The following is a 13,729-nucleotide window of genomic DNA, read 5'->3' on the forward strand; positions in this document are numbered from 1 at the left end:
AACGGGAACTAGGAGGAGCCCAGCAGAAACGAGGAGACAACCGCTATAGCTCACAACTGATGACCTGACTCCGCACCAACAGAAGCAAACAAGTCATCCGAAAGCAACAGGTGCAGGAGATGCATGGGAGATAATCAACGAAAGGAATTCTGCATTTCTACACCCCCAAATTGGTTAGGAAATATGCAAGAACTGCCAGTCACCATGGCAACAACCTACTGTCACCACCACTAACAATATTCCACAGGCCGCACTGAACGTCAAACATGCATGACGACTGAGAGCAGACTCTCCCAAGAGAGCCCATGCTGCACTGGCAGATGTCAAAGTCCTCTGCTGAGGGAGACTTAGAGCAACATCCAGAAGCAACTACGGATGTTATCTACAGCTCGGGACCACACTGCCGAGAAGTGGCCCTGTTCAAAGAGGAGGACACAGAGGCTCTAAGAGGTGGGTTCGGCCCCGAGGAGACCTCAGTGGGTGTATGGTGCACAGCATGGAGCGGATCTGGGGCTGACACCCTTGACGAGGTGACTCGGATTCTAGAGTCTGGGTCTTCCCCACTCCGTTGTAATCCACCGCCTGCCTTGTACTTCCAAATAGCAAACGGTCCACAGGATGAATGAGGAAAGGGAGTGTGTTTCACATGTTACTAAAAGAGACTTTAAAACACCAAGACTCAAAACAGCATGACACTGGAAATGTGGGTAGTGGAGGCTCAGGGCGCAGCTCAGCTATTTCAGGGTATGGGAAGAAAGTTCTCTAATGTACTGCAGAGCAGTAGCTGAGTAGCATTTGAAAAAATGTACAGACCTAGTCTTACCCATGCCTAGGCATACAACAGAAGCCTAATGATAAAAACTAGTGGTTGCCTTTGCTCTGTGCCAGGCCCTGTGCTAAGCAGCTCAGAGACCTTCATTCAGTCCTCGTGAGGATCCCACAGTGAATGCTCCCATTCCACAGATGGAGGAACTGAGGCTCAGAAAGGGGAGTGACTGGCTCTGGGTCTTTCAGTCAGGCCTGGCTGACTTCTATAGGGAACCTATCCACGTGGCAGTGGCCAATGTAGCCCAGCCCCTGATTCAGAAAACTGACAGGGAGCAAGGTCGGCACGCAGGAGCCAAACCCCCACAGATCGGTTTCCCCGTGGGGCATCAGGCCTACATTGTACCTAGGCTGCTATGAGGCTTGCTTTTGCTAAAACTCTCTTACCCTGGATTGAGGCAGAAAATGTTTACAGCATATCTTTAATATGGCTTCCTAAAATCTGTGCTAAACCTCCCAAGGGTGGACTGTAACCAGTTCAACCACTTTCCCCCTTGATCTGCAACATCCTTCTCTTTGAAGTAATTAGCAATTAGTAATTAGCAATTAGTAATCAGTAATTCTTTCCTTTGTTATCTGTAAAAGGTAATCACCTACAGTGAACCTGTGCATAGTAAATGAGGACCATCCTCACTGTAATGCTCCCAGAAAAACAATAAAAGCCTGTCCAGGCAGGGGTCAGGGCCCTCTCTCTCACTTAGAGAGAGGCTGTGCCGTCTCTTCACAGCACTTCTGTAGTCCATGTGAACTTGTTCATTGCAGCCACAGCACACAGATCCCGGGGGCCAGGGTCCACATCAGCTTCAACAGCCTAGCTCCCTGTCCACACCCACCAGACGGTGCTGGCCTTTTCCCACAGTGGCTGCAAGCCCTTGGCTGTCCAGGTGTCCCTCACAACATAGCCCGCTCCCATGGTGCCTTAGTCGATGCGCCCAAGAGGCTGCCCCTACTCCTGGGTGGCTGATACTCCAGTCACTCCTGGGCGGGCTTGAAGTCCTGTGCTGTGCTCTACACCTCCAGATAGGATCCTGACTCAGTTTCCCCTCTCGTTTCAGCCAGCAGGTATGGCTGTCTGGCTACAGCTCTGCAGGGTTCACCCTTCTGAGCCTCAGGAAATTCACTGCACCCCTTCTCCATGGATGCAGAGAAAGAACACAGCCTGCCTGCCCCCTGTGGGAGCCGCCAGCCCAGTGCGGGCACAGAGCCAGGGGCGGGACGTGAAGTTTGGGGTGGGCTGTTTACACTCACCTGAGCTGCAATGGAGAAGGCACAATCACCGCCCCCCCCCACCCAGCCCACTGCCAACTTGGCCTTATCTCCTGGCCTTCTGTCTTTTTCCAGGTCATCAGTGCAAATGAGGAGACAGGACTGCAGGTGGAGACCTCTCTCCAGGACACGGAGGGAGTCCCTGCACTCTTAATAGTTCCACTGCCCAGCCCATGGCTTCAGGCCTGGACAGGCGTTCTCATACCAGACACCACCCGATTCCTCAGTCCAGGTCACATGCGTGAACCTGCCCTTCCCCTTTCCATCTCATAACCCTGCTACCGCAGGGAACGAGACTGTCAGGTATGAACACCTGTCCAAGGACCCGGAGGGCCTGGCTTGCCTGCTGCTCCCTGTCCAGGACTCCGTCCCAGGACTGTGCCCAGTCTGGCAAAGGGTCTCACCCTCCAAACCGGACACCAGACACAGGGGGATGGGGCCATTCATGGAGCTGCTCCACTCACTTCACAGTTGACCTCAGCTCCCTCTCGGAGACCCAAGCAAAGCCCACCCAGAGTCAGGCCCACCCAAACACTTATCACAAATCCAGGCACCTTTGGGTGTGGATGCCCCAGAGAAAATCTGGAATCAAAGCCTGGACCCCCACAGGCCACCCACACTGCTGACCTTCTTAGTGTAGCCCATGGCCTTCAAGACAGAATGATTCAAGGTCTCCAGGGAGGCCAAGACATCCTCATAGTCCCCCATGTGGTCCACAAAGTAATCTGGGGGAAAAGGAAGCAAAGGTCAGGTGTCACAGGAGGATCCTGCCCCTCCCCTCCCCCACACCTTCAGTCCTTGCAGAGCCTAGCCGGGTACCTACCACACAGCTCCTTGGTGTCCACGTGGCTGCACAGAGAACAAAGGAGAAGGGGACTCAGAAGCTGGTCTGTCCCACCCCCCTGCCCTCCCTCGGCAGCACCCACAGCCCAAGCAGCTGGTACAACACCCATGTGCCTTCTCCCTTCATTCCATTCTGGCACCGTGAGCCCCATTTTATTGGGGAGGGGGCAGCAGGTAAACAGCTCCACCTGCTCCGAAGGATGGAGCAGGGATCCACGTCTGCACCTCTGTCCATCTGACACCCTCCCACACCACCCACCCCGTTTTCCCTCCCAACGTCTGCTGACCGCATTATGAGCAGCTGGGACCAAGGGATGAGGCTGAGGCAGGGCCCAGGAAAGGGAGGGGAAAGGGAGGAGGGGCATGGCCACTACAGGCCAGGCCAAAACAAAACCCCCCCGCAGTGACTTGCTGCTCCTGGACATTCTGCCTTCTGGGTCCTGGGCCTGGGACTGCCTCCTGGATCTCACCCTAGCCCCGGGCTCTGCATCCCCTTCCTACAGCCTACAGGGAGAAGGTCCTGTCCTTCCTCAGGAGGCTGAGCCAAAAGCCAGCTCTGCCCTTGAAGGTGCATGTATCGAAGTGGGCTCAGGACAGAGCTGTGACTGTTGCGTGTGCTTGGTGGGCGCCCAGGGTCTCCGAGCATCTGCGCAGGTTCCAAATCTTCATTTTCTGGGCCCTAGTGTCCTCACTGAGAGAGAAGGGCCTGGCCTGCAACAGTGAGCTCTGCACCACCCAGGTTCAACCAGGTGCCTCTGGGGAAAAGGCTCCTGTGGCCAATTAACGGGTTTGAAGGCTTTGCAAGCTGTTTTGGAGGTTCCCCTCATTTGCATGTCATAGTCAAAGTTCCGACAAATGTTGCAGAAAGGAAGCCTGTTTAATTGTGTTTAAACCAGCATTTCACCAATGGCTCTGATCCGTGTGCGCTGTTTTGGATGGAAAGCCTATTTAGCATCCCAGGAGCGCACGTTTACAGTTCTGATGGGGGAATGCTGCAGGAAGTATTCCTAAAGGTCTCAGAGTTTTGACCTTCCGCACATTGGTGAGCCCTCCCCACCCCCACCCCCACCCCCTACCCAAATACTGTCCTGGCTAAATTCTCAAACCAGCACCTCTTTCTCGCCCGCCCATCTGGCCCACCACAAAAGGCACCAAATGAGAATGAATAACCAATGGGCACCCGCTGGTATTAAAGCTCGGGCTGCAGGAGCCTCTCAGAAACCTCCAGACACAAAGCCTTTGGTCGCTGCAGCCGGCAGGAGGAAGCTCCTTCTTCCAAGTGGCCTTCCCTGGACCACCTGCTCCATCTGTCCCACCCTGGTCCCCAGCCCCCCGTGCCCAGAACCCTCTCAGCCCCAACCTCTGACCCAGGCCACCACTGTGCCGGGGCCCTTGCCTACAGGCCTGGTGGCAGCTCCTTGTTCGAGCCCTCTGTAGCCTGTGGCAGGGGACCCCAACCTATCACATCTGCCCCAAGTACCCTCACAGGAACCGTGGTCGTCTTCCTCCAAGGAGGCCTGAGGAAGGTGACCAGGTATCTATCCGGTGGAGAAGGGGGCCCATCCTGCTTGGGGAACCCCAAGGAAATGACAGTATGTGATTGTCAAATCACTCTTCTGTACACCTGAACCCAAAACAAAGGAATACAGAAAGTAAACTGATGTAAAGAAAACAGTAAGTAGAGTTAGGATTAGCACTGGGGTAAGGTTTGATTTCAGATGGAGTCCCCTGAGACCAAAATGACAGCATTAGTGCTGGGTCAGAGCTGGGCAGAGTTAGCAGAAGGGGGACATGACCGCCAGCTTCCCGCTTCATCATCCTGTGTACATTCTGCAGAATCGAGGGTCTCTCTGCTCGGCCACGTGCACTCAGAGAGACCAATCTGCCAACTTGGTAGCAACCAGCCCGCTCCTCAAATCACGCCAGCAGTGGGGTGGTGGGGCTCTGACTTCTGGATTAATGAGTTGGGGGACTGAAGGGCCCCTGCACCTCCAGGATGGTGGACCGTGGAGACTGGCCCCTGGAGAAGGAAGGTCCCTCCTAGACCCACTGGGCGCCCTGCTCTAGCAACCAGGGCTCAGCTCACTTGGTGTCATCGGAGTCGATGGTGTGGAAGAGGTCCTCCAGCTCTGTCTCGTCAAGGACGCCGTCTGCAAAGAAGAGCTGGAATTCCTCCAAGGACAACTTCCCATCGTCTGCAAAGGAGGAAGGAGGGAGAGCGCCTGGTGTCTGAGCACAGGATATCCCCAAACCCAGACAACTCCCGAACTACGAATGGAACAGATAAACCCCAAACCCTTGCAGCTAATCCCTGCCTGCAGGCTAATCCCCAAATTAACCAGTAAACTCCAGCTCAGAGTTAGTGACTCATTCAGCAAATTCCCAAACCAACAGACCAACACCTACTTAGAGATAATCCTCAAGCCAACAAACAAGAAGTAGCTAGCCTGCCAGGGGCCCACTGTGCAGGAATTCAACAGCCAGCACCTACTCACTGCCAGGCACTCTTCCCTCATGTGATCCACCCCATCCCCCGGGGGCAGGCACTGTTTACGGCAGCACCACGCCTGTAGGAAGTATGTCCAAAGCCGGGAAGTCTGATGATCTGTCTCTCTCTCTTCCAAATACCCAGATAATCTCCCCAACACTAGCACCCACGTCCTGATTTGGGGAGAGGGATCTGCCCCCCCTCTGTTCTGCTGCACCTACCCAGTAAACTTCAGACCCAAGCCCTTTTGTGGTCTGAGGTGTGATGGTTGTCATGGTTAGCACAGATGCAACCATCAAGATGCCAAACCACGAGGAAAGGAGGTGCCTGGCCTGGGCCCAGTGCTGGACTGCTCTTCTCGGGGCTGGGGACTATGGTTCTGCAGTGGGGAGGGGTGGGGCTCTGTAGGAGGTCACTGCAGCTGATTCGTGCCACCTGCCCTTCCCTCATTCCCCTCCCCCATCTCGCCTCTTCTCCCTCCACCTGCAGTCACCGGGCACAGCTGCTGAAGCTCTCACGTTTGGGGGTGGAAGGGCCATTGAGGGAGGGGCTCACCGAAGAACTCCAAGGCCTCCAGGAGAAACAGTCCTCAAGTTTCCACCCTTGGCTCCTCCCACCTGAGCACACCTGTGGACCAACCTTGGGCAAGCTGATCTCCAGCCCCCTGCAGCCATCACCCCCTCCTCCAGGATGGGTCCTGCTCCTTAAAGGAGCCGTGTCTGTGGGAGGCAGTGGAGGTTAGGGAGAATGGCAAGCCTACGGAACTGCACTGCACTGCCCAGTCCCTCTACGAAGACCCCCTTCCATGACCTCCAGCTAGGCTGCAATCAAAGCCCCAGCAAGCCCACAAGGGACCTCTGTGTGGGGGTGCCCTTTTCTGATGGGGGGTGGAGGACGGGTTGGAGTGCAGGCTGGACCTGAGGCCCTCAAATCCTTCAGGGAGATGCCCTGGAGCAGGGCACAGCCTGCCCCAATGTACCTGGCAGACCTCCTTGAGCTCAGACTCCTTGAACGAGCTCCTTCTCACATTTCAAAGGCTCTGGAGCTTCTACCTCTGCTCCCAGCAGCTCTGTGTGAGCTCAGAGTAGGGCAGAAGGACAAGCTCAGGGCACGGAGACCCTCACCCTGTGGAGACTTCCCTCCACCTGTCACACAGTATTGGGGCTGGGGGAGAGTGGGGATACTGATGTGCATGCAGGTGCGTGCATGTGGGGCTGGGGGTGCGGTCCCAGGACGCCTTCACCCTCGAAGTTCAGGTTTCAGTGACAGAGAGGGAGAAGGAGTTTGTAACTTCTAAACGCAAGAGCACCCCACCCCAATACACCCACATAGAGGATCCTACCTACCATGAATAGTATGAGATACTTGTGAAAAACAAAAACTCTAAGCTGTGGCTCTGTAGTCCGGGCAGGAGGAGACTTTCCAAGTTCCCTTTGGCAAGATTGGTGATGAAAAGCAGGAACCACAGTGTAGAATCAGGGCAGACACATGGGGCTCTTACTGTGTATTCACTCATGTAGGCTCCAGCGCACCCCATGGCATGGGAGCACCCCGCCCCCCGAGTTTTACAGGTCCCTAAACTGAGGCAGAGCAGTTAGCGACTGGCTCCCAAGTCCACACTCTCAACCCAACATGGCGCAGGGTCCTGTGGGGAGACCTCCAGCCCCAGGGCCCCATGGAAGTCTGAAGCCAAGTCCGGGCACATGTGCTACGACCGATCACTCGTGTCTGCCCGGCCTTGGCTGGGAGTCTCCCTGCCCGCACCCACATCCGCCTGCCTCTCTGTACCTCTGTCCAGTCTGCAGTCAGGAGGGCACCCAGGAGAGGCCGCAAGGCCTCCAGAGCACAAAGCCTTCCCAGCTGACATGTACCATGAATGTCCCACCACAGCCCTAATGGACCCAGATCAGCTAATGAGGGAAGTGACCTCTCCTGCCCAACCAGGCCCTGCCCAACCAGGCCAGCAGCCCCGGCACCCCCACCCCAGTGGGCCACTTGCAGGTGTCTTCCCTAATTAGTGTGAGCTCAGCCTCTTCTGACAGTGACCTTTCAAATGCCAGGAGTCTGTATCCCTGGAGAGAAACTCGGTCTCTGTGGAGAAGTCTGGGTTCAGAGAGGACGGCCTCTGGCCCCCCGTGCCCCTGTAACCCTGCAGGCCTGTCTCCTTCCTACCCTCCGACCAGGGCCCAGCTTGAGACCACACTCCTGTCATCCTTGTGCCCTGCCCCCACCCCCCGTCTTACACTCCCAAGGATGCCTGGGGAGGGCAGCAAATGTTTGTGTTCAATAAGTGTGTGCACATACCTCTGTGAGTCTCCACCTGCGTCTACACCCGCTCTTACCCGCACGTGGGCACTACCTCCAGCCCCCCCCCCCCAACACGTTTTCAAACCGAGCTGGGTTGAATCCGAATGTCCGGCCCTCCCCAGCTGAGGGGCTCAGTGGTTCCCCACAGGAGGCCAGGGCTCCACTCTCCACCCCCAAGACAGCCCTCTGAGCTGTGTACCAGTTTCAGTACCCCCACTTACAGATGGGGAAACTGAGGCCTGAGAGTTTGATAACTGGCCTGAAGTCATAAAGCTGGGAAGCAGCTTTGACCCAGGCAGCCTCTGTGACAGAGGAGGAGCCCCGCCTCCCTCCCACAGGCCCCCCCCCCCCACATTAACCCTGGTGACAACCCCATGGCCACTCAGTGGCAGCTGGGAAGACTGGAGACCCCATGAAGAGTGGGCTGGGCCTCGGGGGGGGGGATGCAGGAATGAAACTGAGAGCCCCGCAGCTGTGCTCAGGGCAGAGCCATTGCCTCTGACTGGGAACAAGTAATGAAGACGAAAGCCCACCGGTGCCTGGATGGAGACCGGGGTGCTGCCCCCATGCACACACGCACACACGCATGCACACACAGCCCCCCACCCACCTGGGTGCATACGCTCCTGGCAGCATGTATAGAAACCACAGCCAGACACACCGCTGCACCCCAGGGCCACACTCAAATCCATGAATAAACCCACCACCTAAATCTACAGGCATTTACTGAGCCCCTACTGTGTGCTGGGTGGGAGGCCCATGATGGGGACAAGCCCCTTCACCTCCTTGTCTAATCTTGACGCCACCACCATTACTTGAGCCCCAGTGAAGCTCCCCCATCCCTTTCTCCTTGCTCCATATGGAACTGCTCGATGGTCCTTTGTCCCAAGAGGCCTGGGAGGGGCTGATACTCCCGGGGATGGGGGCAAGAGATGGAGACCCCTGGGCACTGCCTTCCAGCCCAGGCCTGTGCATGTCCTCCCATCCCCCAGGCCTCATGTTCACCAACACTACGGGGTGGGGGGGGCAGGTCAACAGTAACTCCCAGGGACAGGGAGGGAGGGAGTGCTGGGACCCAGGCTGGAGCAGGAGAGGGACTGGGACCTGATGCTTTGGGGGCCCTGAGGGCCCTGAGGGGCAGGTGCCATCTGTTCCCCACTTTCTTCCCAGCACAAACCTCAACCAACACTCAATCAGCTTTTTTTTTCAATAAATAGGCAAATAAACACTGAGCCCTGCTTAATTCTCCCTAAAAACATTTATCCTCATATCTCCCGTATTTTCCCAACAGCCTAGGGAAGTAGACAGGTGTTGTCATCCAGCTTTACAGATGGGGAAACTGAGGCCCAGAGAGGGAACGTGCCTTGGTTAGAGCCGTGTAGAGTCCTTACAAGCCCGAGAATACCAGCTACGGTGTGTACAGGAAGTTGTACAGCTCTTTGTCACACCTGCGGGGCCCGGGCAGGCCTTGGTAAGCTCGGCTATCCTGGTGCGGGGCTGGCTCGAGGCTCGTCAGAGTGCACACTGCCTTTCCCAGCGGTCAGAAGTGGGGCGACGTGCCCTCTCTGGCAGAACAATGCACCACCGCTCATGCTGTTAGGGAGGCTGTGTGATGTGCAGAGGCGGGCCAGAGTCTGCCACAGCGCCTCGCCTGCCTTCACGAGCTGGGCTAGCCTGGGCAGGTCGAATAACCTCTCGGCCAGTACGGAGCTGACAGGGCAGAGGACACAGCACTGACTGCAGCGGGCTGCTGTGAGGAGGGAAGTGTGCTGGGGCACGTGAGGGGCCTCCCGTGAGGCCGGGGGCTTCCTTAAACGGCGGTTTCTAGGCCTCCGCCTGGGCCACCCTGGTGCAGCCCAGGTACATAAGGGCTGATGCACCGAGCATTTACTGTGGTCATCCTGGCACCACGGACATCAACTCACAGAACCCTCCTGGCATCCCTGCTCCTCAGGAACTATGGAAGTCCCACTGTACGTAGGGGAAACTGAGGCACAGAGCAGAACCAGGATTTGGCCTCCAGACTCCAGAGACCTGCACTCTTCACCTTTAGGTTCAAGGTTGTCCAGTCCCCACCCCTGATCCCTGAAAAAGAGCAGGTCCTCATTCAGGGGCCAGCCTGGGAGGGAAACTCACCATTTTTGTCTGCGCGTCGGAAAATCTGCAGAGAAGAGAGGTTGACTGAGTCAGCCCTGGGCCAGGGCCACAGGCGTCCTCCAATGGCTCCTGACCTGACACAGATATCCCACTCCTCCCCAAGTGGCTTGGGAGGCAGAGCCCCCACTTTCTCCCTCCCCAGGAGGAGCCCCCACTGGCCGGGATCCTGGGTGGGGCAGGGGAAGGATGCTGCAGGCAGAGGCCCTCCCAGCCACCCTAGCGGAAGCAGCCGCCCACCCTCCCTTCTGTGCCGCCAGCCTGCCCACAGCCACACTGACAGACACACGCACAGGCATGTGGAGACTCTGGCTCATGCTGTCCACACACATGCTTGGGGGTGCACTCCCAGAGCCATCGATCCACATGGCTTCACCCCTGTTGCACGCTCAGTCGGACCCTCAGAATTTGTGTTCCATGTTCGCAGCCACAGGCTTTACCTCCTCACTCCCTTCCCAGGAACCCCTGGGGCCCCAGTTTTTTTCAGGGAGGCTGGGGTAACCCTGAACAGGGGGTCTGCTAAGGGAACCCTGAGGCTTGGCACCTGGACCAGCCACGGCAGGATGGGATTTTTCTGGGTGGGTAAGTGCACTGGGAGCTCAGAAAATGGGGAGGGATGGCCCATGCCCCCACCCCCAACCACAGCTTGAGCTTGGAGACCAGATTCCTCCTCCTGGTATTTTGGGACCAGATGAACCATGATGGAGGGAGGAGGAGGAGGCACAGGCCCCTCTGGCCATCCCAACTTTGGTCCTTCCCTGGGATAAAGGACAGCTGCCCCCGACCCCCTCCAAGCGGTGGGGCAGGCATCCATTACCAGGCACCTGGGGCTGTGACAAACTGAAGCAGCAGCTCAGGAGGGCTTCTCAGACATCAACCCCCCTCCTTAGTTGAACCTGATTCCAGGGTACTGGGCAGGGGCTTCCGTGGCTGGGGCAGAAAGGGGAGCAGACATGAGAGCACCCTAGACCCTCCTCAAAGATTCAACCTGGGCACCCCACACCCATGCTCCTGGTGACAAGGTTCCTCGAGGCTGGGGTCTCACCCTCAGGTGCCTGCTCTAGGGCCTGGGCATTAAGTGAATGACACGTCACATGATGTGGCTCTGGGAGGCTGCATGAGCCCTGAGCCCCTACCTCTGCTTATCACCCCAATTCACAGACGAGGAAAGGGAGGCTCAGAGCCCTCACTGGGCACTCCGGGGCTGGGAGCCCCACTCCTGCACCGTTAGAGTTGGGAACCAATAGTCTGGACTGGCTTCCCTGCACGTGTGGGCCCAGGGCTTTCGGCTGCAAACTCTGCTGGGGTCTTGGGAGGGAGGGCTCCCCGTGTGTCCAGCTGTGCACATGTATGTGTGTGTGTGTGGGGGGGTGGCAGGAGGACGCAAGCACTCCCAGCAAAGCTCCACCTTCCCTGCCCTGCCCAGACCTCTCTGCTCTGAGCCAGCTGTGGGTTCCAGAAAAGGGAGAAAATCCACGCTCCCCCACACTCACAGGGATGTGCAGAACACACACACACACACACCCCAGACACCCACCACGCACACGTGAAACATCCCTGGGGCCATCCCTGGGGCCACCCACCAGGCAGGACCCTCACTGGGATTTGCACATCCATTGTCCTGCAGTCTGTCTGTCACCGAGGGCATGGGGTGGGCAGGATGAAGCCCCTCCACCTTCCCCTAGCCCTCCACAGGGCAGGGCCTCCATCCCTTGCCACCCACCCTGCAGGGTCTCCCCCCCACTGTGGACGGGGAGGCTCCCCAGAGGTGGGCAGTCTGAGGTCCCGGGAGGATGGGGGTGGCGAGTAGGGATGGAGGGTGGGGTGGGGTGGGGTGGGGGGAACGGAGGTCAGAGGAGACTCAGAGTGGGTGGGGTGGTAAGGGGGGAGCCAGGGGTCCAGACTCAGGGCCCATGGGGGTGGTTCAGGCTCTCTGGAAAGGAGAGGCAAAGCCAGAGGGGTGGGAGGCAGGCTTCGCTTTGAAACAGGGTGGCAGGGCGAAAGGGTCTTTGATTGAAGATGAGAACGCAAGGGCTCAGGAAGAGAAAGGTGGTCTTAGGAAAGTAGAAACTCAAGCGGGGACGCAGGATGGAAGGGAGGAGGGGGCTAGGGGCGTCAGGGGCTCCAGTCCTGGGAAGGAGCGAGGGTAGAGCTTGATGTGCAGGACTGGAAAAACACGGGAATTTGGCCAGGACAAAAGTAAGGGGGCGGTGGCCGGGTCGAAGGGGCTCCAGGATCCCGGCTCCGAGAGAAGGAAATCCCGAGAAGCTGAGGGAGGGGCCCGGAGGAAGGGGTTCGTTCGGGTCAAGAGATGAGAATGGACCGGGATCCGGACGGATCGGAACGTGGAAGGGCTGGGGGCTCGAGCTCTGGAATGCAGAGGGACCGGGTGCGGGTCCTGCTCCGAGCTGCCGAGGGGGATGGGCCAGGGGTCCCCTGCTCAGGGAGGAGGGGGCCTCGTGGGTCCAGGCGAGGACGAAGGAGGACGGCGTCGGGGCGGGGGGGGTGGGTTTCCCATGGGAGGAGGGGTCTTGGGGTCCCGGCCGGAGCGTACTCACGTCCAGGATGACAGCGGTGCCCCCACGCAGCGAGGCGGGGCCCGGGCAGGGGCCGGGGTCTGTGGCGGGGGCGTCAGGGGCGGCGGGGACCAACGGCACCCGGGGCTCGCCCATCCTGGCGCCCACCCAGCGCAGCAGCCCGCCCAGCGCCCGGCCCTGCTGCGGCGGCTCCCGCAGCAGCCTGTGCGCGCCGGCCCTGCACAGGCGCGCCGCCCGCTCGCACATCGCGCCGTGCCCGCCGCCGCCCGGAAGCCCGCCGACCCCCGCCCGCCAGCCCGCGGCCCGCCCCCGCGCGACCCCTCCCCGGCGCTGCCGCCGGCGCCGCCCCGCCCTCCCTCCTTCTGCCCCCACGGCCGCGGCCACGGTGGGGACGGGCCGGCGCCGGGGGACCAGGCGGGGAGGGGTGTGCGCTCCGCCCGGACCCCGAGCCACGTGCCTGGCCTCCACCGCCCCACCTCCCTAGGCGACCGTGCGGGGCGGCTGAGGACTGCCCGCGGGGGTGCTGATCTGGGGGCTGAACCAGGATTCAGCCTGGGAGGGGGCTGCCCAGTAGGCGCTGAGTTGGCGGGGGTCTGGCTGCGCGAGGGCAGAGGCGCCCCTGGGAGTTTCCCCCTTCCTCTGAAAGTCTCCCACTCCTCCTCACCAAGGCCCCCCCGCCCCACCCCACCCCACCCCGCCCCGCCCCGCCCGTGGCGCCTCCGCAGGGGCCGGAGCGCGGTGTCCGGCGAGTACGGAGCGCCCTCTGCCGAGTAGGGAGTGCCCCAGCTCCAGGCAGAGGTGCCCACTCGCTGGGCTTCCACCGCCACTCCCGCGGGCACCCATCCTTCCCTCCTACCGATGTGAGGCCCCCTCAGACCTCCCCTCCCAGAACCAATCCTCACCCCTGATCACCCTCTTTCCCTCGCACTCCAGCGGATGCGATAAGGAGCAAAGCTAGGTGCTAGGCCCTGGGTCCCAATAATGGGCAAAAGGGATACTTCGCCTCCTGGAGCTTACATCCGAGTGGGCAGAGCCAGAAACTGGACAGATTCCACAAATGAATGAACCTTTAAAACGGAACTGCTATGAGGAGGTGGCACCTTGGGCCATGAGCGGGGAAGCGGGGAATTTGCCCTGATGCTCCTGGAGGGGTTTGTATCAGAAGGAGCTTCCTTGAGCAAGTGATTCTTCCGCTGAGAGAGTGGAAAGAGGAGGAAGGGGTAAAGAAAGGAGGGGAAATGGGCTTGAGGCTGCTGTGCAAAGGCCCTGGGCCAGGTGAAGGAAGTAGGGTGTTCCTGAGGGTTGAAAG

The 13,729-nt window shown here is 59.0% G+C and overlaps 1 protein-coding gene across 2 annotated transcripts in view; it reads right to left on the bottom strand.

The window, feature by feature from the left end:
- The window catches only part of NECAB2 (N-terminal EF-hand calcium binding protein 2), a 29,074-nt gene extending 16,387 nt beyond the window's left edge, over positions 1-12,687 (bottom strand). For both annotated transcript variants that reach the window (XM_037040310.1, XM_037040309.1), the window contains exons 1-5: positions 12,442-12,687; positions 9,866-9,890; positions 5,021-5,129; positions 2,915-2,940; positions 2,719-2,816 (exon numbers count right to left, since the gene is read on the bottom strand). In XM_037040310.1, the coding sequence (XP_036896205.1) occupies positions 2,719-2,816; positions 2,915-2,940; positions 5,021-5,129; positions 9,866-9,890; positions 12,442-12,666 (483 nt within the window). In that variant the 5' untranslated portion in view covers positions 12,667-12,687. The remainder of the gene's footprint in view (positions 1-2,718; positions 2,817-2,914; positions 2,941-5,020; positions 5,130-9,865; positions 9,891-12,441) is intronic.
- Positions 12,688-13,729: the final 1,042 nt, after the last annotated feature.

The sequence above is a fragment of the Sturnira hondurensis genome, unplaced genomic scaffold (assembly GCF_014824575.4).
Source record: "Sturnira hondurensis isolate 20B ecotype Veracruz unplaced genomic scaffold, ASM1482457v3 Scaffold0002597, whole genome shotgun sequence".
Taxonomy (NCBI): domain Eukaryota; kingdom Metazoa; phylum Chordata; class Mammalia; order Chiroptera; family Phyllostomidae; genus Sturnira; species Sturnira hondurensis.